Source organism: Lepidochelys kempii, chromosome 3 (assembly GCF_965140285.1).
Source record: "Lepidochelys kempii isolate rLepKem1 chromosome 3, rLepKem1.hap1, whole genome shotgun sequence".
Taxonomy (NCBI): domain Eukaryota; kingdom Metazoa; phylum Chordata; order Testudines; family Cheloniidae; genus Lepidochelys; species Lepidochelys kempii.
Window position 1 is genome coordinate 61,054,326 of NC_136382.1, and position 25,864 is coordinate 61,080,189.

Here is a 25,864-nt window from a genome sequence, read left to right on the forward strand (position 1 = left end):
TCTCTGGTGTCACCTAGTCTTTCCTTTTTTGGATACAATCTCATCCCTAAAACCTCCTTGCTCATGGCAGGAATGAAGTATTTTGCCTCCTCCCAGAATTGGTCTACTGTTGTGTCCTCTAGGTCTAAGAGAGGGGCAAAGTGGCCACTGATGGTGTTCTGAAAGGTCACCATAGTGTCTGTATTTTTCAGAGCTTTGATAGACCCCTTTGCCGTCTTTTGCAAATTAACACTTCAAAAGCCTAAATACAAACTCAGACCAATCACTACCCCATGGTCTGAGTTTGTATTTAGGCTTCTGTAGACCTTGTAGTCTAGTACATTTGTTTTCCAGTGTTGTTTTACAAGATGGTGTTGATCATGTTTTTTGTAGTACCATCATTAGAAATCTTTATTTCTTTATTGACTCACCTGTGCTGATCTGCTGTGTGTTATTTAAATAGATTGTTGATAGCACAGAACTGAAGTAATCTGTCCCCTCGCTCTTTTCTATGCCTTCTTTTCCCAGGTCTCCCAGTCCATATTATCATGACCCATCTTGGCAGTAAAGTCGTCCCCCCCTATGTTTTTATGATTCTGTGATTGTGAACAAAAAACTTCTAGAGAGGGTTCCGGGAATCTCCTCTTGATGTTCATTGTAAAATTGGCTTCTGACGTTGTCTTCTGCATCTGTTGTGGGTCTGTAGTTTTGTATTATAGTCACAGACCTTGTAATTTAACGCTCATTATGTGAGATGACACATGTATAGCTTTTCAAAGAACTGTAAGCTTTTTCTGGTAATATGAAGGCAATTTCCTTTGTTTGGGCATGTCTTTCCTTCCAAAGTAAATGATTTTACGATGCTTTATGGAAAGTTGGCCACTTCCAGTCCAGTTTGTTTCACATATATTGAGAATGTCTATAGAAAAGGATGTAGTTGTAATTTTATCTAACATTCTGGCTTTGCCGCATTGATACAGCCTTCTCAGGTTCCAATGTATACTCTTATTCTGTTGCCAAACAATCTGTTCTTTCCTAGCCAACCTTTTGTGGCAGCCGAAATTCCCAAACTGCTGGCGCAGACCTTTTTAGGCTGGGTGTAGTCCAATCTAATTTGATTCTTGCCTGTTTTGTCAGTTTCTTGGCTTAGGTAAATACCTACACTGAAGCGGAGGCAGCCCCCTCCTGTTCACTACTCATGAAGGCTGCCTGAGTTGCATCATGAGGAGGTTAGAGTGAGGCATTGAGTTTGTAATCCCCACTCCCACTTACGGTACCACCACCCTCTCCAGTGCATGCGGAGAGATAGGTGCCTAAGAATAGAAAGCCAGCACACTACGTGCAGCGCCACCTGAACTAGACAAAGTGAGATGCAGATGAGTAGGGTGTCCTAAATCCCACCCCTCCCAATTTTTAGGAGATTTTATCAAGAGTTAGGTGCCTAAGTCTGGGCTGCAGGGAGGCAACGTTTAACTCTGTATTCTTGCCAGCAAGTTGAAAAAGTATGGATTGAATGAATGGACTATAAAATGGATAGAAAGCTGGCTAGATTGTTGGGCTTAACGGGTAGTGATCAACGGCTCAATGTCTAGTTGGCAGCTGGTATCAAGCGGAGTGCCCCAGGGGTTGGTTCTAGGGCTGGTTTTGTTCAACATCTTTATTAATGATCTGGATGGTGGGATGGATTGTACCCTCAGCAAGTTCGCAGATGACACTAAAATGGGGAGAGAGGTAGACATGCTGGAGGGTAGGGATAGGGTCCATAGTGGCCTAGACAAACTGGAGGATTGGGCCAAAAGAAATCTGATGAGGTTCAACAAGGACAAGTGAAGAGTCCTGCACTTAGGATGGAAAAATCCCATGCACGACTACAGGCTGGGGACTAACTGGCTAAGCAGTAGTTCTGCAGAAAAACACCTGGGGATTACAGTGGATGAGAAGCTGGATATGATTCAGCAGTGTGCCCTTGTTGCCAAGAAGGCTAACGGCATACTGGGCTGCATTAGTAGGAGCAGATCGAGGGAAGTGATTATTCCCCTCTATTCGTCACTGGTGAGGCCACATCTGGAGTATTGCGTCCAGTTTTGGGGCCGCCACTACAGAAAGGATGTGGACAAATTGGAGAGAGTCCAGCGGAGGGCAATGAAAATGATCAGGGGGCTGGAGCACATGACTTACGAGGAGAGGCTGAGGGAACTGGGCTTGTTTAGTCTGCAGAAGAGAAGAGTGAGGGGGGATTTGATAGCAGCCTTCAACCACCTGAAGGGGGGTTCCAAAGAGGATGGAGCTCGGCTGTTCTCAGTGGTGGCAGGTGACAGAACAAGGAGCAGTGGTCTCGAGTTTCAGGTCTAGATTGGATATTAGGAAACACTATTTCACTAGAAGGGTGGTGAAGCACTGGAATGAGTTACCTAAGGAGGTGGTGGAATTTCCATCCTTAGAGGTTTTTAAGGCCCAGCTTGACAAATTCCTGGCTGTGATGATTTAGTTGGGGATTGGCCCTGCTTTGAGCAGGAGGTTGGACGAGATGACCTCCTGAGATCGCTTCCAATCCTGATCTTCTATGATTCTGTGAACTCCTCCACTCTGCCTGATGGAGAGAGGATTTGAACAGGGGAGTTTTGCCTCTGAGGAGTTTGTCATAACTACTGTTCTGTGGGAACAGTTCTGTGGGATACTCTGATGTGGCTCTCCCATCACTCTGGTTGAAGCTGTTCCATTTTAGATATATTGAATCACTGGAGCAGAGGGACTGGAGCCTGGGTCTTCCACCATCTAGGTGGGTGTCCTAACCGCCAGGCTATAGAGTCCTCTCTCTCTCTCACCCAATGTCTAAGTATTTTTCTAAATTGGAGCAATTTCATCAGGAGAGGTTGAGGAGACTACATCAGAATATCCTATAGCCAGCATTTTAGAGCAGTCTCTGAAGAGGTTGGAGACCCCCATTCAAATCCTGTCTCCCTATCAAGCAGAGGAAGGAGTTGAACCTGAGTCTCCCATATCGTGGGTGAGTGCTCTAGTCAGTAGGCTAAAAGTTATAAGGGACTGCCACCGCCTCCTCCTCTAGTCAGATTTTGAATGGGTCCCAATCTAGTACGCATGCTCATAGCACACTTTTTGGATCAAGCTCTGAAGGCAAGATAGACTGGAGAACACCTATCTGCACCTAGTTTAAGGATGGTGGTGGGGCTTACGCATAAGAGAGGCATCCAGATACCTAGAGAGAGGCACTGGGTCTATTCAGAGAGTGGGAACTTAGGCACTTCAATACTTTAATACATAAAAAATGTAGGTGTTGAGTGAGTTTTGGTGCTTACAGGGCTAGAGATCAGCCAAGAGGGGTTTTGTGGATTTCAGTGGCACTTAAAAGTGGAACGTAAGCACTTAAAACTTGAGTTTAGGCACCTAAGTCCCTTTGAACATCTGGTCCTAGGTTTCTTAGTCATTTAGCATTAACCAATGAAGTAAATACTAATGGGAATTGTGTGATCTTGGGGGACTTGGGAGATTCCCAGATATAGACTGGAGGACAAGTGCTAGTAATAATAATAATAGGGCTCAGATTTTCCTGGATGTGATAGCTGATGGATTCCTTCACCAAGTAGTTGCTGAACCAACAAGAGGGGATGTCATTTTAGGTTTGGTTTTGGTGAGTAGTGAAGACCTTATAGAAGAAATGGTTGTCGGGGACAACCTTGGTTCGAGCAATCATGAGCTAATTCAGTTCAAACTAAATGGAAGGATAAACAAAAATAGATCTGTGACTAGGGTTTTTTATTTCAAAATGGCTAACTTTAAAAAAATAAGGAAATTAGTTAGGGAAGTGGATTGGACTGAAGAACTTGTGGATCTAAAGGCAGAGGAGACCTGGAATTACTTCAAGTCAAAATTGCAGAAGCTATCAGAAGCCTGCATCCCAAGAAAGGGGAAAAAATTCATAGGCAGGAGTTGTAGACCAAGCTGGATGAGCAAAATCTCAAGAGAGGTGATAGAAAGCCTATAAGGAGCGGAAGATGGAAGGGATCCACAAGGAAAGCTACCTTATTGAGGTCAGAACATGTAGGGATAAAGTGAGAAAGGCCAAAAGCCATGTAGAGTTGGACCTTGCAAGGGAATTAAAACCAATAATAAAAGGTTCTATAGCCATATAATTAAGAAGAAAACAAAGAAAGAAGAAGTGGGATTGCTAGACACTGATGACGGAGTGGAGGTTAAGGATAATCTAGGCACGGCCCAATATCTAAACAAATACTTTGCCTCAATCTTTAATGAGGAGCTTAGGGACGACAAATGGGAATGAGGAATTACCACATCCGAGGTAGAAGTGAAGCTCGAATGGGACTAAATCGGGGGCCCAGATAATCTTCATCCAAGAATATTAAGGGAACGGCACATGAAATTGCAAGCCCATTAGCAAGAATTTTTAATCAATCTGTAAACTCAGGGGTTGTACTGTATGTCTGGAGAATTGTTAACACAGTTCCTATTTTTAAGAAAGGGAAAAAACGTGCTCCGGGTATTTATAGGCCTGTTTGTTTGACATCTGTAGTATGCAAGGTATTGGAAAAATTTTTGAAGGAGAAAGTAATTAAGGACATTGAGGTCAATGGTAGTTGGGACAAAATACAACATGGTTTTACAAAAGGTAGATCATGCCAAACCAACCTGATCTCCTTCTTTGAGAAGGTGACAGATTTTTTGGACAAAGGAAACACAGTGGATCTAATTTACCTTGATTTCAGTAAGGAATTTGATACGGTTCCACGTGGGGAATTATTAGTTAAATTGGAAAATATGGAGATCAATATGAAAATTGAAGGGTGGATAAGGAACTGGTTAAAGGGGAGACTACAACAGGTCATACTGAAAAGTGAATTGTCAGGCTGGAAGGAGGTTACTAGTGTAGTTCCTCAAAGATCGGTTTTGGGATCAATCTTATTTAATCTTTTTGTTACTGACCTTGGCACAAAAAGTGGGAGTGTGCTAATAAAGTTTGCGGGTGACACAAAGCTGGGAGGTATTGCCAATACAGAGAAGGACCGGGATATTGTACAGGAAGATCTGGATGACCTTGTAAACTGGAGTAATAGTAATAGGATGAACTTTAATAGTGAAAAGTGAAAAGTCATGCATTTAAGGATTAATAACAAGAATTTTTGTTGTAAGCTGGGGACTCATCAGTTGGAAGTAACAGAGGAGGAGAAGGACCTCGGAGTATTGGTTGATCACAGGATGGTTGAGTCGCCAATGTGATATGGCTGTGAAAAAAGCTAATGCGGTCTTGGGATGCATCAAGCGAGGTATTCCCAGTAGAGATAAGGAGGTGTTGGTACCGTTATACAAGGCACTGGTGAGACCTCATCTGGAATATTGTGTGCAGTTCCGGTCTCCCGTGTTTAAGAAAGATGAATTCAAACTGGAACAGGTACAGAGAAGGGCTACTAGGATGATCTGAGGAATGGAAAACCTGTCTTATGAAAGGAGACTCAAAGAGCTTGGCTTGTTTAGCCTAACCAAAAGAAGGCTGAGGGGAGATATGATTGCTCTCTGTAAATATATCAGCGGGATAAATACCGGAGAGGGAGAGGAATTATTTAAGCTCAGTACCAATGTGGATGCAAGAACAAATGGATATAAATTGGCCATCAGGAGGTTTAGATTTGAAATTAGATGAAGGTTTTTAACCACTAGAGGAGTGAAGTTCTGGAACAGCCTTCCAAGGCAAGCAGTGGGGCAAAAGACCTATCTGGCTTCAAGACTAAGCTTGATAAGTTTGTACAGGGGATGGTATGATGGGATAGCCTAATTTTGGCAATTAATTGATCTTTGACCGGGGCAGATTGGCAGAGGCCCTGGGGTTTTTTTGCCTTCCTCTGCAGTGTGGGGCAAAGGTCACTTGCTGGAGGATTCTCTGCACCTTGAAGTCTTTAAACCATGATTTGAGGACTTCAGAAGCTCAGACATAGGTTAGGGGTTTATTACAGCAGTGGGTGGGTGAGATTCTGTGGTCTGCATTGTGCAAGAGGTCAGACTAGATGATCATGATGGTCCCTTCTGAGCTTGAATCTATGAAACCTAAGAGCATGGATATATTTATTACTGTTATCTTCAAAAAACAGAATTTACATGTATTAAGTCTGGGGATTTAGATAAACAGTCAAAGCAGCATGGTTTTAAAAAGCAATCATGCCCAATGCTGCTGTGAGCATGCTGAAGTCTTTTCAGCTTTTTTCAGCTTTTGATCATCCTCTCTTGTTGCTATCATAGATTTATGATCCTTCCTCATACTGTTGATTCAGCACAGTGAGAAATCTGTATGAGAGACTTTTAAAAGCAAAATGGTGTATAGGCCTAAAAGACCTAGTACACCAGTGTATTTCTACTCTTCCATCATATCCTAGTTTCATAGCTGGAACTTGACAGTGAACTACAGAATACTGCTTAAATCAATAGCTATATGTGCCAAACTTGTTTGTAGTGATCAGATTTTTCCTTAACCTAAACTAAGATGGTTGTAATAATTATACAGTACCATGTTGGTAATATTTTTGAAGTAACCTTCTTGTTCTGATAAGTAATTATATATAGCGTTTTCACAGACATTGATTTCTGTTTTACAAATAGATCTGATTGAAGCAAAATTAGTAGGTGTGCTGGATATTTTGGATGAAGAAAATCGTCTTCCGCAACCAAGTGACCAGCATTTTACTTCTATGGTGCATCAGAAACACAAGGAGCATTTCAGACTATCTGTAGGTTTACTTACTCTTCATTATTTTATAAAAATAAATTCCCAGAGTGGATGCTAATATAACGTAAGTTAGAAATCACTGTGAATAAAAAACCGAGTGGAAAACTCCAGTGATGTTCATGCAGTCTGGTGGCAGCATGTTGCACTCCCATTTGGAAAATCGGTTTGGGTCTGAAGGATGGTAACAGTAGGCAGCCCTAGACTCTCTCTCAATGGACCCATGGAGCTTTCTTGACCAGAACAATGGCCGAGGCCAAGATCATTCTGGTGCAAAGTCCTCTCTGTCTATTATTGTATATTTTAAAAGATATTTTAAAAACCTGTGAGGAAGGCGTTGAAAGCAGTGTTTAGGTTTTATAGAATGATTTACTGAAAAGTAGAAAAACTTTCATTTTAGAAAGTGTTACATATTCACCTCTCCCTTAAAAAACAAAGTGTCTTTGCTAATGCTGTGAAAACCTTTCTTTATGCAATCCCAGTCATATGACATTCAGACATTTTTACAAACTGTAAACTCAGTTTAGGTTTTATTGAAAGGTTCACTAAAGGTTTAACTTCCATCAAACTTGTGCATAATTTTAACTGTAGTGGATATCACAATCTCCCATGCATGTCTAATAATTTCTAGCTATGAAAAGGAAATAAAAAGGATTTTCATTTTGATGCTTTTAAAAAGGCAGAGTTGATACCATCAAATAACCCTTTTCCCCTTCCCTCTCCAAGATTCCTCCGAGATTTTTAGCTTTGAGTTTTGGCAAATATCTGTTTAGTCCAATTTTCTCAGTTTCCCACATAGTACTTTAAAGATGAAATGGTGGAACCTTTTGGGAAAGGTTTGTTTGTTTTTTAAGCATACGGTTAGAAGACTAACACAATCCCAGACTATGTATTTACACGTATATTTTAAAATACAAAAACACAAGAAATGCCACTTCCATAATAACTAAATACAGGCAAATTTAACAAAAGTATGTTTTCCTCTAAATTAATACTAATTAATATTAATTTCCTTAACTGGATTCCTGTGCTATGAGAAATTCTTGTCAGACTCTTTAGGTTTTAGTAGTCAGCTAGTACTTGCAGCCTTTGGTTCCTAGTTCCGTCTCTTACAGCTGGGTCTTTCACCTTGTATCCAGCTATTCAACACTTAATTCAGAAGTCTACACAGCTAATTTGCAGCTGTTGTAGCTTCCATCCTGTGACACCCCATGCTTGGACAACTCATCAAGGCAAATTTCAATGTCGCTGTCTTACTTTTGGATGAAAATATTTACAAGATAAATTTGAGCCTCTATTCCCTATCATTATGACAATACTGTGCACCAACCAAATATTCTATGCCACCTGTGGGAATTAGTGTTGAACTAGGAAGCAGTTGTGACGATAAAAATTATTAATCTTGGCAGTTGCAGTGGCATTTTACTGTGAGTTGCAGGCGCATTCAAAAAAGCTCAGGATGAAGAAAAAGTTTGAATCCCAGTGAATTGAAATAGTGGAGTTTCTCACAGCTTTAATCTTAACCTGTAGGAAAGGCCATAGCATCTAATATTTCTAGCAGAAAAATATGATTTGAAAATGTACTGTTCTGATTTTGTCCTTAATGATTTTTCTGTGTAACTTGTTTTTTTATTGCAGATTCCCAGGAAGTCTAAATTGACTGTTCACAGAAATATCAGAGATGATGAGGGCTTTATTATCCGACATTTTGCTGGAGCAGTGTGCTATGAGACGGTACCTTGATTTAACAAACTCATGTTAATTATTTCATTTGTACTGCCCTGTTCTCCTTTATATTATTAGTGTTTTCCTATGAAATCTAGGAAATTGAGATCACTTGGCATAATCAGGCAAGTTAAAAATTCTTCCGGTTTAACTTTAAATGTCCCCCACCCCCACTCCCAAAAAAAGACATGGACACTTCAAATTCTTCTTTATGCTGATTAACCCAATACGTCTAACCAATCAATAGAAGTATAAATATAATTGCTTGTTGTTACTGCTAGCTCAGTAGTAAATGTATTCAGAGTTCAGAAATGCCCTGATCATTATTCCATTAAAGCAAAATTCTCCTTGATTCCAAAGCATAACATTAGGTGCAAACTTCTCAGTCTTTGGTTTTAGTCAATTTAGTTGGTAAGACTGACCTTTTAAATGCATCTTCAAGTTAGCGACTAAAATATCCCAATTATTTCTCACTTCATTTGCCAACACTAATATGTACAAGTTAAGGTCTGAATAATAATTCTGCATTTCTACAGCACCTTCTAAGGATCTCAAATTGCATCACAAGCATTAAGAAATCAAGCCTCACAACACGGCTGAGGGGTGAGGTAATGAGAACTGAAAATAGAAACCAGGGGTAAAATTCTGATGCTATTGTAGTCAATGGCAGAACTAGCACTGACTTCAGTACGGACTAGGCTTAGCCAGGATTTCAAATCACATCTCATGACTCCCAGTCCTGTGCTTTAAACATAAGACCAGCTTTTCTCCCTTTACTGTTGTTAGTGTCAGACACAGACAATAAATATTCTACAATTATATATTAAATACCCCCCCCCCCCCCAAATTCTTGGTATTTTAGCATTAGGTATTTTTGGTGGGATATTTTGAACAAAGGATGTCTTTATGTAGGACTAAGTAAAGCTATTAGTACTGTGAAGTTTATATGCAACGCTTTACTGGTTTGTTTCCTTTTCAGACCCAGTTTGTGGAGAAAAACAATGATGCTTTGCACATGTCCCTTGAATCTCTTATATGCGAATCCAAGGATAAGTTTGTCCGGGAACTATTTGAATCTACCACTAATAACAACAAGGATCCCAAACAAAAAGCAGGAAAGCTTAGCTTCATCAGTGTGGGAAACAAATTCAAGGTATTGGAATACTAAAAATGAGTTCTTTCCTTTAGTATGTTGCTTTTAAATTGCTTGAAATGAATGGAACTTTAAGTATGGGAGAATCAGATGATAATGTTTCATGAAAAAAATCCTCTTAAACAGCTGTTCTTCAAATAAAATGTAATAAAACCACATCTTCAAGTTAAATGATGGCCTGTGCTATGCAAACAATGAAGATTGTTTGAAGGCAATCCTTGCTTTTATTTTAAAATGCAGCAGCTTATAATTCTGTTTTTCCCCAAATTCAAATAAAACTTTTGAAGCACAAGTTCCAAGTTCTTGTTCTATATCTGGAACCTATAGTTCTAAGTTTGACAAAAAGTGTTCTTCCATTCTATTTGAAGGTGTAGAGGTAACAGTTTGTCAGTAAGTTGCCACCTCAGCATTTAAAAGGTAACCTTAAAACCTCATTTCAAATGGTGCAAAACAGCAGTAGTGATTGCTTTGACAGATATTTTCAGTATGCTGAGTACTTCCTTTTTCACTACCTGACCATAGTATCTGATGCGTCTCCTAATTTTTTCCTTTCTTCCACTTGGTGTAAAGCTGACCTTCAAGCCTTGTCTTCTCCACATGTTTTCTGCTTCCTTTCCTCATTCAGCAGTTTTATTTTTAGCTGGATTATTTCAGCTCAGGATGACTAGAGAGAACTATAGGGAAGTTGAGAGAGGAAAAGCAGGCACAGCCAGGGGCTGCAGGTAAATTTATTACCTTAATGGACTCATTATTTTATAGCTGCTGCAATTTCAGCATGAGTTCTTCTTTTCAACACATCAGTGTTCATAATGTTTTGTACCTCTGTGGCATTTTGAGTGTATATGTTCTACTTACAGTAATTCATAAGTGTTAATTTCCCAGACATAATAATACCCTTAATGAACAGTTAAAGCACTGGAAATTTCAGTTTCACTTCAAATAGCACTGGGGAATGTATCACTACCAAAGGAGACTTTATTTCTTCTGTGGTTTAAGACTGGAAATTTTTCACTTGTGTATCGAGAAATGTGAATAAATCAGTCTTGAATTTCTCTAATTGTAACAGTTACCTGAGCAACTTGAGAGAGAAGATGAAACCATTTACAGAATTTGTTCATGGGTCTCACTGGATCATTCCTTGCTACTCAATCATGAGCATATATAGATTTTTGCATAAAGCCGTTGTTGTTTCTTGTAAAACTGCATATTGACACTCACAGTTAAATTATTTCCTCCAAAACAATGCTTACATAAAATACATTCCTTAATAAATTTAATGACAGGTTTCAGAGTAGCAGCCATGTTAGTCTGTATTCACAAAAAGAAAAGGAGTACTAGTGGCACCTTAGAGACTACCCAATTTATTTATTTATTCGTGAGCTACAGCTCACTTCATCGGATGCATTCAGTGGAAAATACAGTGAGGAGATTTATATACACACACAGAACATTAAAAAATGGGTGTTATACACACTGTAAGGAGAGTGATCACTTAAGATGAGCTATTACCAGCAGGAGAGCGGGGGTGGGGGAGAAGAAAACCTTTTGTAGTGATAATCAAGGTGGGCCATTTCCAGCAGTTAACAGGAACGTCTGAGGAACAGTGGGGGGTGGGGGAATAAACATGGAGAAATAGTTTTACTTTGATTAAAGATTAAATAAGATTGATCCCAAAACCGATCCCTGAGGAATTACACTAGTAACCTCCTTCCAGCATGTCGGCAGAAGCACTCTATGTAGAAGTCCAGTCTGTTGTTTCGACCTTCAGGAGGAGTCCACCTAGAATCCTTCTTTTTGTAGTGTTGGTAGGAAGGTGTCTGTGGGGTAGTATGTTGTTCAGAGGTGTGTTGGAAATATTCCTTGAGTCGGAGACGTCGAAAATAGGATTCGAGGTCACCACAGAACTTTATCGTGTTCATGGGAGTGGAGGGGCAGAAGGAGAGGCCCCGAGATAGGACAGATTCTTCTGCTGGGCTAAGAGTATAGTTCTATAGATTGACAATATTGCTGGGTGGATTAGGGGAACTGGACTTCTACATAGAGTGCTTCCGCCGATGTGCACAGGCTGAAATTGTGGAAAAGTAGCATCAGTTGCCCCATAACCTCAGCCGTGCAGAACACAATGCCATCCACAGCCTCAGAAAAAACTCTGACATCATAATCAAAAAGGCTGACAAAGGAGGTGCTGTCGTCATCATGAATAGGTCGGAATATGAACAAGAGGCTGCTAGGCAGTTCTCCAACGCCACTTTCTACAAGCCATTACCCTGTGATCCCACTGAGGGTTACCAAAAGAAACTACAGCATTTGCTCAAGAAACTCCCTGAAAAAGCACAAGCACAAATCCGCACAGACACACCCCTGGAACCCCGACCTGGGGTATTCTATCTGCTGCCCAAGATCCATAAACCTGGAAATCCTGGAGACCCATCATCTCAGGCATTGGCACCCTGACAGCAGGATTGTCTGGCTATGTAGACTCCCTCCTCAGGCCCTACACTACCAGCACTCCCAGCTACCTTCGAGACACCACTGACTTCCTGAGGAAACTACAATCCATCGGTGATCTTCCTGAAAACACCATCCTGGCCACTATGGATGTAGAAGCCCTCTACACCAACATTCCACACAAAGATGGACTACAAGCCGTCAGAAACACTATCTCCAATAATGTCATGGCAAGCCTCGTGGCTGAACTTTGTGACTTTGTCCTCACCCATAACTATTTCACATTTGGGGACAATGTATACCTTCAAATCAGCGGCACTGCTATGGGTACCCGCATGGCCCCACAGCATGCCAACGTTTTTATGGCTGACTTAGAACAACGCTTCGTCAGCTCTCGTCCCCTAATACCCCTACTCTACTTGCGCTACATGGATGACATCTTCATCATCTGGACCAATGGAAAAGAAGCCCTTGAGGAATTCCACCATGATTTCAACAATTTCCATCCCACCATCAACCTCAGCCTGGACCAGTCCACACAAGAAATCCACTTCCTGGACACTACGGTGCTAATAAGCGATGGTCACATAAACACCACCCTGTACCGGAAACGTAGTGACCTCTATTCCTACCTACATGCCTTCAGCTTTCACTCAGACCACACCACACAATCCATGGTCTACAGCCAAGCTCTACGATACAACCGCATTTGCTCCAACCCCTCAGACAGAGACAAACACCTACAAGATCTCTATCAAGCATTCTTACAACTACAATACCCACCTTCTGAAGTGAAGAAACAAATTGACAGAGCCAGAAGAGTACCCAGAAATCACCTACTACAGGACAGGCCCAACCAAGAAAATAACAGAATGCCATTAGCCATCACCTTCAGCCCCCAACTAAAACCTCTCCAACGCATCATCAAGGATCTACTACCTATCTTGAAGGACGACCCATCACTCTCACAAATCTTGGGAGACTGGCCAGTCCTTGCTTATAGACAGCCCCCCAACCTGAAGCAAATACTCACCAGCAACCACACCCCACACAACAGAACCACTAACCCAGGAACCTATCCTTGCAACTAAGCCCGTTGCCAACTGTGTCCACATATCTATTCAGGGGACACCATCATAGGGCCTAATCACATCGGCCATGCTATCAGAGGCTCGTTCACCTGCACATCCACAAATGTGATATATGCCATCATGTGCCAGCAATGCCCCTCTGCCATGTACATTGGTCAAACTGGACCGTCTCTATGTAAAAGAATAAATGGACACAAATCAGACATCAAGAATTATAACATTCATAAACCAGTCGGAGAACACTTCAGTCTCTTTGGTCACTTGATTACAGACCTAAAGGTCGCAATATTACAACAAAAAGGCTTCAAAAACAGACTCCAACGAGAGACTGCTGAATTGGAATTAATTTGCAAACTGGATACAATTAACTTAGGCTTGAATAGAGACTGGGAGTGGATGCATCATTACACAAAGTAAAGCCATTTCCCCATGTTTATTTCCCCCTCACCCCCACCCCGCACTGTTCCTCAGACGTTCCTGTTAACTGCTGGAAATGGCCCACCTTGATTATCACTACAAAAGGTTTTCTTCCCCCCCACCCCCGCTCTCCTGCTGGTAATAGATAATCTTAAGTGATCACTTTCCTTGCAGTGTGTATGATAACACCCATTTTTTCATGTTCTGTGTGTATATAAATCTCCTCACCGTATTTTCCACTGAAAGCATCTGATGAAGTGAGCTGTAGCTCACGAAAGCTTATGCTCAAATAAATTGGTTAGTCTCGAAGGTGCCACTAGTACTCTTTTTTTTTTTAATAAATTTAAGTAAATGTAAATAATTTGTTAAAATTAGATAGGAAAAGTATGTAGCATCAGTGAAAACTGAGTAGCAGGTTAGTTGGGCCGGGCCTACCCAGCCTCTTATGACACTCCTTTATTCATCCCAGCTGTATGTGCTAGAGTCCACCAGCTTCATCTGCAAGAAAAACCAATAGGCCCCTTCTTTCTCTGCAGGAGAGATGCTGGTAGCTTTAGCTGGAGCAGCAGCAATGTATTTGGTAGACCCCTACACAGATCCCTGCACACTAGGCTCCCTGAGAATAATAGACCAGCTAGTCTAAAATAAGAATCTTGAAAACAATCCTGTTTTATGGTACACAGTACAGTAGTAAGGGCAGAACTGTGCCTGACCACTTGGTATCAGAATTTTGTGTAATGTCACATTCCACAATCAGTACTGTAAGCATCAGCAAGTCAAGCATTACACTAGTCTTTGAAAGATCAGGCTACTCTTGTGCCAAAAATTTAACCATGTCTCTTGAGCTGGTTCCCTGCATATGTAAGTCCTAACCAAATGCTAATACATAGAAGTTGTAATGTGCTACTCAGATGCCTGCATCTGTAGTTGAGGCCTAAGGCTCTCATCCTTTGATACACACAGTCAGTTTCAGAATCAGGGCGTTAATTAATTTCTCTGTTTGTTTAAATTCCATCTAGGATAAATATAGGATTCCCCCCCACTCCCAAATAAAATGAAGACTTATCTGTTGATTGTCATATTCAAAGAACAGTTCAGTGTAAAGTAATTCTGAGGATTTTAGCTGGCCAAATATATGACACATTAATCCATTAAAATGTTAAATCCGGATCGTAGGTAGCCTTGAGTAATGGTGAGCACAGCATCTCTTGTAAAGAGAATTTAAAAAAAGAAAAGAAAAGCAGTGTTAAATGTCTTGACGTGCAAACTGTGTTGAGAATGTCCTTATCCATGTAGTGTTTGACATGCTGATGCACATTACTCCTTACTATTTGTAGCTTTTCATAGATTTTAAGTTTGATTTATATTATTCATATCACTGCTGTCCAATCACCTCATTAACTCTACTATGTATACAACATTTTCCTTATTTATTTTCCTACTGGTGTATGTACTTTGAATATCTAATTGCTAATTTTCAGACAATAAAGAGATATACACATGCAATTATTATACCATTCAACACAAGAGTATTCAACATAAGCAGTTTCCTTGGTGTGACTCAAGTCCTCTTGCATGAAGTTGTCTAAGATTTGTTCATGTGTGGTTTATCAAAACTGAATGAGCTACTATTCATGCACACACCTAACAATAACTGATGCATGCAATAGTGTTGTGTCACTCTAATTTATAACCGTCATAGTAAGACAGACACTTTATGGTTCTCTAATATGAAGTATTGAATTGTTTCATTTTTTTTTGACAGACTCAATTAAATTTGCTCCTTGAAAAGCTTCGTAGTACTGTAAGTATAAATATAGATGCAAATTCTGTATTTTCCTTTATCGCTCCGCTCACGTTAACCAAGAGTTTTGGCTTAAATTTAATGTTTTTATAATAATAAATAGTCACTTCAAAAATGTCACCCAGTTGCAAAACAGGATAATTTTAAGTGTATTGCTACCTAGGTGCTGATTATTATTAAATTCATAGACTAAATATTAAAGTTACTGAAAGGAAAGTTGCTTTGTATTGTAGCATGGAAATTCTACCAGTTCAGATAAAGTGCATTAATATTACTTGATAAAACTAAGTCTCCAATTCCTTTCCCGATCATTTCCCTTTCCTCTAGTCTACTTGCTTCTCACTCATGGGTAATCTGCCATCCTGTGTTTGATTTATTTTTGTGACCAGATTTTGATTCACTGTATATCTGTAGTTTAACTCATGAACAGCCAGGGTTTTGAACAAGTTCTAGGAAAACTCTTAACTCTGATAATTTTATTTTTTATTTGTTGTAGAGTGGCACTTTATTTTTCCATCCCCTTTTCACTACACGTTCACATTTTCAAGTGTGAGAAGGGAATCTAGAGAATCTAGGAATGAAGTTTTACATCTCTTTTTCTCGGGGGGGGGCATTTAATCTAATACATTCATGTAATTGAATTGGTAGCAGGAAAAAAACCTCATACCCCCACCTCCATCCCTACTCCCAATATTAAAATTAGTTCACATTAACTTCATTCACTTTCTCTCTAATCCTCTACTGTGATTTGTTTCTGCTTCTCTCACCTACACCCTTTAAAATTCTGCCTAGTGGTAACCCTCCCTCCATAGCCGGTCAGTGCTGCTGGTAGATGGAGGAGTTTGCGTTACGTCTTTACATTTCAGGTCCAGGATTTAGATGAGCATATTTCCCATTTATTGTAAATTCTGTTTTAATTTATTTTTATGCAGATCCTCAGAGAATACTAGGCATGGGTTTCAGTAAAAGATGCTGCTTGTAACTACCAAATTGCTAATATGCTTCAGTGTTAGAAAGGTTTGCTGCATTGAAAATCTTCGAAGAAGCTCTTGAGCCAAATTAATCAATTTTTAAAGAGCTTTAGTTCATTAGTGAAAGACAAACATGACTAACCATGTTTCACAGCCCTTTGCTACTTCCTCAGGGCTTCTGGAGTTGCACAGCCATTTGTCTGATTTTAACTTCCTGGTTGCATCGGCTCCACAACTCATTGCTTGATCCCTCAGTATCTAGTTCAGGCAGTCATCTTTGAGGAATTTGGCTAAAAAGCCACTATACCTTTTCTGTCTTTGATGTGGTTTTACAGAGAAGCAAATGGTCTACTCTTGCAAGCCCTCCATGAATGTGTACTCTGTTTCTTAGATACCTCTTATGTGCAGGATACATCTTCCTAGTATTTTTGTAGGTCTAGAAGTATTCCCTATCAGATCAACCGCCTCCTTGTCATTAAACAGCTCACTTCATGAGAGGATATTACAGCTGACTGTACTCCTGTGCTCTATGATAAGTATGAACTAGCAGCTTCCCGTTCCACACTTAAATCTCTCTCCTATGTTTGTCTTATCCTCTGAGATTTTTTTAAATTTCTCTCTTCCTTTTCCATTCTTTGTGTCTTTCTTCAGTGCTTAGGGCATAGAAATTACAGTTTCTATACATAACGAAGGGAATCCAACCTACATTTCACACATCTTTAATCTGGATAACAAATTCTGCTTTACTTGCTGGAAGATTACCCATTAGTACGGAGAGAGTTTAGCTCAGGAAATAGATTGCAGAGTTAGTGGTGTGTTACCTCACTTTTCACTGAGTCAGAGTTATCATACTTGTGAATTTATATATTTACAATTTCTCTAACATTATGGTCAGAGGAAGTAATCAAACTGAGTTATAGTTGAACTTTAGGGAATCAAGAACTCTATAAATAGAGGTAGAAAAACATTTTAGCCAATGCAACTTCTTTAAAAAAAATTTAGATGTAGTAAATTATCCTGCTTATTTAACTAGGATAGTAATCGTTAAACTTTATGCTTTGATCTAATTTCTTAAAAAACAAGTTAGATCATAGAGAACCATAAAATTCTAGTCCATTTATATCATCTCTGCTTTTTAAGCTCAGAATGGTGTGGGGGCCTCTCCCTATTTCAGTATTACTTTAGCAAATGTCTTCAGACACTTTTTGGTAGGAATACTAAAATTCTTCTTGTTTATATTAGGATAGTAACCAAAAATATGCTTAGCACTTCTCAGACATAACAAAAGATAGTCTGTGCCCCAAAGAGCTGGATCCTAGTCTTCAAACATGTTTTGCCCTGCCCCAGACTCAAAGCTGGCGTGAATGACCAGGTGAAAATTCTTCTTTCCTAGGGAAATCTTAGAACCAATGTAGCTAACTGTTCATCAGCCCTCTTTCAGCAGTTGGAGTTCAAGGGCTTGTCCCGGAGAAGGGGGCATGGCCAGGGTGCTACTTAACTCCAGTGGTCTTAGAGTTACCAGGATTGGGGGCATAAAGATGACATACAGCTACCTTTGCCCAACCCTTTCCTTTCCTCCCCTGACCCCCAGGACCTGTGCTGAGCACAGTTTTACAGCTTGGCTAGACCTGAGATTTGGTCCCAAGAGGAGAGGGGGAGAGAGAGATACAAGGTACAGTCAAAGCAGTCACAGGTCAGGGTAGTCACAGTGAGGGTAGTCACAGGTCATATTAATCCCAATTTTATTCTAACATACAGCATGAATGGGATTTTTTTTTAAATGTCAGGGAAGACACTGATATACTTGGGCTGGTGAGCAAGGAATGAGTGGTTAAAGAAGGAACTGTTTTGAGGGATGAAAAAAATGGAGAGAGAGATGGTTGGATGGAAGCGTAAAGAGATGGTATTAGTTGCTTGTCTTTTTCAAGCAAGATGATTATAGTAGTGGAGATAGAGTACAGCTAGACTGATGCAATAATAATTGGATTCAGTTATTGATGGGAAGAAAAAAATTGTTGAATGAAAAGAAGGTGAGGTTCTATTGACAGTTTGAACTTTGAGATCAATTGCGTCAAGATATGTTGAGTGCAAAATGGATATGAAGAGACTGAGAAGCATAAAAAGTCAGTTTCTCTCTTTAGAAATCTATTACTGTTCCTTTGTTATGTAATTCTTAAATGATCACTTATTTCAGAAGGTTTAAATTTATGTAGATTCTGCTATCTTGCTGTCCTGACAATAGGGGTCAAGCTTTATTCGCTGCATCAAACCTAATTTAAAGATGACAAGTCACAATTTTGAAGGGGGACAGATTCTTTCTCAGCTCCAGTGTTCAGGTAATGTATTCCTCTTTTTTTTAAATTTTGTGTGTTACAGATTCACACAAAGTTGGAATGTCTATCGTTGAAACAATGTTTCCTTGATTGGATAAATATTTCTGTTCTTAATTTAATGGTGTCTAGATACAATTAAATGATTTGTATCTAATTAATATTAGTATTAGTATTAATTAATTTTGATTCTCAGTAATCAGATAATTATTTTTAAGTAAGACAGTGCAGCCATCGTATTTTAGACTTTTTCAGTGTTAAATGAAAAGCTGGCAAGCATTATGCACTCCACAACATTAAAATATACAATACAAATTCAAATTCACAATGCATAGTATAAGACTGCCCATGTAATACTTGCTCAGATAAGAAAGAATCTAGCAACCCCCACATCTGATCACTCTCTTTAATCCTCTACGCTCTTCCTCCCCCAAACACCTGAAAATACAAATAATGAACTTTGTAGTGTGTCCCAAAAGATGGACTGAGCAGGGGACATGAGTTTCAGAGTTGAAGACTCATTACAAGAAACACCTGGTCAGCACTCTTTTCATGTTTAAACTGATGGTGTTCCAATTTGAGCGCATCTGCTGAACTGCAGGGGTGTTGCACAGAACAAGAGGCAGTACCTCAGAAAGCCAGGTCCCAAACCACTGAAGGGATTCATCTGTTAGTACCACCACCCTGTTCTCTGCCTGGAAACAAATAGACAGACAGTATAGATTATGGTGTTGTGTTCTTGGCATGAAATGCTTCTCAATAAGCAAGCAGCCACATTCTGTACCGTCTTCAGTTTTCTGATTGATTTGTAGATGTATCCCCCATTTTGCACTCATTGTAGTGTTTTAAACTTGAAGTGTCAAACGTATGAATGGCATCCATGGAATGATATGCATCTGAAAGGAAAGGTGTGCTTTTCTTGCTAAACATATATGTGGGAAAAAAGCACTCTTGTTAACAACTCATATCTGAACATCCAGAAGCAGAGAAGGATCTAACAAGACCATTCCATTGTGTGTTTGTGTCATAGATTCATAGAGTTTAAGGCCAGATGGGACTGTCAGATAATCTAGTCTGACTTCTTGAATATCAGAGGGCCTTAAATTTCACTCAGCTACCACAGTATAGACCCCAATCATTTGTGTTTGACTAAAGCATATCTTCCAAAAGCCATCTAGTCTTAATTTGAAGATGGCAAGAGATGTGTTTTGGCACAAGATTTCTGCCATTTGCACTTTAACAGTCTTTCATATCACTTCAGCTATTACAGGTAATCTGTAAATAAGAATGACCTGTGCTAGTGAAGTTGCAGAGAAACTTCTTTAGGGGCCACGGTATCTATGGACAAGTACTGAAGTTCATTTGAAGTTCCATTCAATTATCAGCTGAATTTTCTGTTGGCTAAATAGTATTCTCCCTGAGAGCTCTCTGGTTCCATTGCCATCTGAGGGTACACCATCAAAACAGACTCTGCCCTTAAGCAGAAGGTAAATGGTTTGTCTGTAACATGGGAGTAATCTCTACCTCCTTGAGGTCCAATCTCAACCCAAATATCAGCTCTTGAATATGTCCCACACTGTGGGTTATGCCAGAAATCTCTTGGGCACGCCATGATTGTCATCTATGAGCAGAAGAATTGTCATCTAAATGGACACCGAAATCACCCTGTACCATCAGTTTCAGTGACTTCAGCCATGTAGCTTATCAGTTCAGCTGAGACCTCTGCAGTGTACCCAGGCTGATCCATTGAAAGTAGGCCCATCTGAATCCTGCTCCATAACTCAAATGCAGAATGAGTACAAGCAATCCGATCTAGTTTTTTGAATGATGCTGCATGGCCATGAATCTGGAAATACAAGGTCCTTTCAAGTTTTATGGTATTGTTACAGACTTATGCAGCCTTGTTCTTGCACTATTATGCTTGATACGAACAGTTAACTGGGTTACTAGAATGAACTTACTCGCAGAAAATCATGGTGGCACAATATAAATAAGTCAATAACATTAAATTGCATCATTTCCCATAAGTCCTTTATACACTTTTCCGTCCAGGTGTTTGTTTCATTATCCTTTTGTGGGTTCAGTAGTTTGAGCTTAGTTTTTTCAACAGAATGGTTTAGCATCTGGTGTCTTGGCAAGCACACTTATATTTGTCATGCCAAGTTATTTTTAAGTAAAAATTAGCACATCATAAACACACAAATGCTTAACAATGTTGCTTTAATTAGGATTCCATTAACACTGTTATCAGCAGCTAATAGCACTTGGCAATATTTGTGAGACTAAACAAATCAATAGACTAAACTTTTGATTTTTCACCATAAGCTTCTATAAGCACATTTGTGTATACGTATTAATCTGTTTGTTTCAGTAAAATAACAAGTATACATAAACATTAAACTGGGGGGGGGGAGTAAAGTTTAAGCTAGAAAAGAGCTACTTATAATATGATTTTTTTTTTTAAAAAAAAGGTATTAATGGAAGTAAATCAAAAGGCGAATGACAATAGTACAGACTTCACCAAGAACAAATATGCAATGAGGAAAGGTGGCAAAAAGAGTTAGTAAAAACAATCACAAGTAAAATTAAAAATGAGATACTCAACATCTGTTGCTGGGAATTTGTCAAAATTAGCATAGAGACATGGCTGGTTGTATGTTACTTAGCTGCAGGATATAATGAGATTTGGAATTGGGGGCAGTGGGTCAAGGATGGCTCTTGCTTCCAAAATATAACCCAATTTTCCTAGTTTATTCATTCTGCAAATTGGTATAATATGTTAATATTTAACTGCCATGGAGATTGTGTTGTTTGTTAAGATTTTTGAGATCGTTGCATGAAAGAGATTGTAGAAGGCCTGGCATGAATTTCCTGTATCTGTGCTGTGACACTCTTACCATGCAACTTTGGAGCCGTTTTGATGCATCAAGACATTGATATCTTTGCAGTTCTCCCACTAATTTTGAGATCTGGGGTGATTTTGAAACTCTTTTGAACTCCGGCTCATGGCATGAATTTAGCCTTGACTTATGTACTCTGGCATTGCAATGTCTGTTTTAATTACTGGTTGAAGAATCTCCAGCCTTTTACTGATTTGGGTAGCAATAAATTGTACCTCTGGAGGTGATGGCAGTATTTATGGATATCTATAATAGACTCATTCCACACTGCCACTTTTGCTGTATCAAAGATATACAAAACGCATCTCACCAGCTAAGGCACACCCCAGCATTACATGTAAACAGGGTGCTAATGCCAGTCATCTGCCCTTTGTACCCTGCACTGCCTCTCATGCTGACATCATTGGTGTGCCATCGTACACATTAATAGTCTTTGTCCGTTCAGAAATTATTGGGACCCTGCTTTAGGGAAGGAACAGCAAAATAGTGGATCTGCCAAAAAAGATTTAACAGAGTAACCCACTGAAGTCGATTAGTTGCCACCTATCTGGCAAGGACGCAGAATATTATCATAGACTGTCTCAGACGTTCAGGAATAAATTCTTATAAATGGCCATTTGACCAGGAAATGGTGAGTGCTGGGGCCAGTCCATGCAGAACTATGTACTACATTGGGGACTTAGGCCAAGCATTTGAGCACATCCAAATGGCGTAAGCCATTAATTGTTCATTATTATGAAACGACTGCTTTATTTACATTTTAATGACATATATATTTTTGTGTGTATTTCTGTGAATATAGGTATGGTGTCTGTTTTGGACTTGATGCAAGGTGGCTTCCCATCACGAGCATCATTTCATGAGCTATACAATATGTACAAAAAGTATATGCCTGCAAAACTAGCTCGACTGGACCCTAGACTTTTCTGCAAGGTAACAATCACCTGAGTGCCAAATTAATTGTCCATATTTTTTCTCTTCATCTCGGATAGAAAATATTTATTTTGGTTTATTTTGCGCCTTTTTTGTGAAATATGAATCAAACTGATATTTTTTTTCTTGTTATAGGCACTATTTAAAGCCTTGGGTTTAAATGAAAATGACTACAAATTTGGATTAACAAAAGTGTTTTTTAGACCTGGCAAGGTAAATAGTATCTCTTTTCAATTGCAGTTTTTGAACATAGAGTATTGAAGGTTGTGTAAACTTCCCGAAAAGTATTGCTTTAGAGTGAAAATATATTGCATGCTTAAAATAAAAAAAGTTATAGCAGAGAAACAAAGGCTTCCCATTAAAACATATCCATATTCAAATCGTCTTTCTCTGAATATGAGCATTGCTGTTGCTGGGGCAAAGGAAGGAGAAGCAGTAAAAGCTTTTATGTCTAGGACTGAGACATCAGTACAGAGATGTAATTGTCTTACTCATTAACGTAATTATCCAAAAGCTGAAGATTTTCAAAAATGGATGCCCTTAAGTTATGCTGATATGTCAAGGTTTTCAAAAATGGCTTTGGGGGCTTCTGTCTTTGGGGGGTACTCAACTTAACATACCTTAAGGGGCATGATTTACAGAGTGGATGCTAAGTAAGTGGGGTACCCAAAATTACTAGTCTTTTGAAAATCCAGACACATATTTAGGTGCCAAAATAAAGATTTATGGCTAGGATTTTCCATGCCATAAATCTTTATTTTGGCACCTAAATATGTGTCTGGATTTTCAAAAGCACTGAGCACTCAGCAACTGTCAGAAAATGCCTGGCTTGGAAGTAGTCATTTCTGTTATCAACAGAACCTATTAAAATGTAAAAGCAAAGTTACCTTTTCACGGGTTTGAATTAATTGGAAGTTGAACTGAGGTTTCCATGGTTACAAGGTTCTGTTTACTGTACTGATCTTTTACCTTTGTCCTCAATGCTCTGTTAGGTTATAATGTTGACTGTCTATTTTCTATTATTTTTGTTAAGTAAAACTGGTTATGTATTTAGTTTGCAGAGTTTGATCAGATAATGAAGTCTGATCCAGATCATCTAGCAGAGCTGGTTAAACGAGTCAATCACTGGCTTATCTGCAGTCGTTGGAAAAAAGTTCAGTGGTGTTCTCTCTCGGTGATTAAATGTATGTAATTTAATATTGCTTTTTAGTAAATCAAAATATGCTAACAGAGAATAGCACAGCAACTGGATCATTGCTTCGTAATTTGAACAGTATTAATTAAGGCCCCCAGCCTGCAAATACCTACTTGCTTAACTTCAGGCACGTGGATAATCCCTTTGGAGTCATTGGGACTTCTCAGTGCTTCATGTTATTTACACATGCAAATGAATGAAAAAATTGGGACCTAAGTATCACCCATGAATCTATTCCAGGATATTTAGAATCTAGAAATTTACACAACTTAATGACCCTACTTTTTTGGAATAATAGGGCAGAAGGCCTGCTACCTTAAAACAATTACATCTAAGGAAATAGTCATTTGTTTGGTGGGCTTTGTGTCTTAGAGCAAATAAGTCTTTACCTAATTCACAGATCAGCTAAATCTGAAATAGCATCTAGTCATAGATGAGAGTTGAAGACTTGTCATATATTTATCATCCTGGGACATCACTTTTAAAAAATAAATACCCTTGTGGACTTATCAAACATGTATTTGTAGGGACTGTAGGCATTCCCTTGAACTATTTAGAATTATAAAACCATTCGGACTCATTGAACTTATTTTGTGTGCTTGCAGTGAAAAACAAAATAAAATACCGAGCTAGTGCCTGCATTAAAATACAAAAGACTATTCGTATGTGGCTTTGCAAGAGAAAGCACAAACCACGGTAAGAAGGGAGGGGTTTTATAAGGTTCAAAAACTATTTTTCTAAATGTAGATATTTTTATGCCTAACTGAATAGTCTTAAGGTGGGGGTGTCAAACAATAACTTATACTAGCAACATTTTTAGAGTGTGGATTTAGCTTTAGCTTTTGCATTCATGCTTATCCATATTGAATGGATGAGTAACACTTATTAGAAAATTAATAGAAATATTATGCAGTATTCTGACTGATCCATTTATAGACCTTTTCTCTCTCAAATAAGGACCAGTAATATAGAATCATAGGACTGGAAGGGACCTCAAGAAGTCATGTAGTCCAGTCCCCTGCAATCATGGCAGGACTAAGTATTATCTATTCTAGACCATCCCTGACAGGTGTTTGTCTAACCTGCTCTTAAAAATTTCCAGCGATGGAGATTCCACACCACAACTTCCCTAGGCAATTTATTCCAGTGCTTAACCATGCTGACAGTTAGGAAGTTTTTCCTAATGTCCAACTTAAACCTCCTTTGCTGAAATTTAAGGCCCTTGCTTCTTGTCCTATCATCAGAGGTTAAGAAGAATAATTTTTCTCCCTCCTCCTTGTAACAACCTTTTATGTACTTGAAAACTGTTATGTCCCCTCTGTCTTCTCTTTTCCAAATTAAACAAATCCAATTTTTTCAATTTTCCTTCATAGGTCACCTTTTCTAGATCTTTAATTATTTTTGTTGCTCTTTTCTGGACTTTCTCCAGTTTGTCCACATTTTTCCTGAAATGTGGCGCCCAGAACTGGACACGATACTCCAGTTGAGGCCAAATAAGCGCAGAGTAGAATGGAAGAATTAGTTCTTGTGTCTTGCTTGCAACATTCCTGTTAGTACATCCCAGCATGATGTTTGCTTTTTTTGCAACAGTGTTACACTGTTGACTCATATTTAGCTTGTGATCCACTATGACCCTCAGATCCTTTTCTGCGGTACTCCTTCCTAGGCAGTCATTTCCCATTTTGTATGTGTGTAACTGATTGTTCCTTCCTAAATGGAGTACTTTGCATTTGTCCATATTGAATTTCATCCTGTTTACTTCAGACATTTCTCCAGTTTGTCCAGATCATTTTGAATTTTAATCCTATCCTCCAAAGCGCTTGCAACCCCTCCCGGCTTGGTATCGTCCACAGACTTTAGAAGTGTACTCTCTATGACATTGTCTAAATCATTGATGAAGGTATTGAACAGAACCAGACCCAGAACTGATCCCTGTGGGACCGCACTCGTTATGCCCTTCCAGCATGACTGTGAACCACTTATAACTACTCTCAACAAGCTACCATGTTAGCAGGGAGCACTTACCTATTCTTATTGAAGAAATGAAGGCTAGTATGGAGGACTTATTACCTAAGGAATGCAACTAAAAAACCCCACCTCCATTTTGAATATTTCTGTCTACAGTTACAGGTATCACTTAAGACTACTATAGCTGAAACGGACATGGTGA

General features: G+C 39.2%; 1 protein-coding gene across 3 annotated transcripts in view; it reads left to right on the plus strand.

Annotated features, from left to right (window-relative positions):
• Positions 1–25,864, plus strand: part of MYO6 (myosin VI) — a 179,646-nt gene that overhangs the window by 111,003 nt on the left and 42,779 nt on the right. For all 3 annotated transcript variants that reach the window (XM_073336482.2, XM_073336483.2, XM_073336484.2), the window contains exons 16-24: positions 6,604–6,731; positions 8,366–8,461; positions 9,432–9,605; positions 15,327–15,365; positions 18,579–18,672; positions 22,369–22,499; positions 22,635–22,712; positions 23,554–23,683; positions 24,300–24,390. In XM_073336482.2, coding sequence (XP_073192583.1) covers positions 6,604–6,731; positions 8,366–8,461; positions 9,432–9,605; positions 15,327–15,365; positions 18,579–18,672; positions 22,369–22,499; positions 22,635–22,712; positions 23,554–23,683; positions 24,300–24,390 — 961 coding nt within the window. The remainder of the gene's footprint in view (positions 1–6,603; positions 6,732–8,365; positions 8,462–9,431; positions 9,606–15,326; positions 15,366–18,578; positions 18,673–22,368; positions 22,500–22,634; positions 22,713–23,553; positions 23,684–24,299; positions 24,391–25,864) is intronic.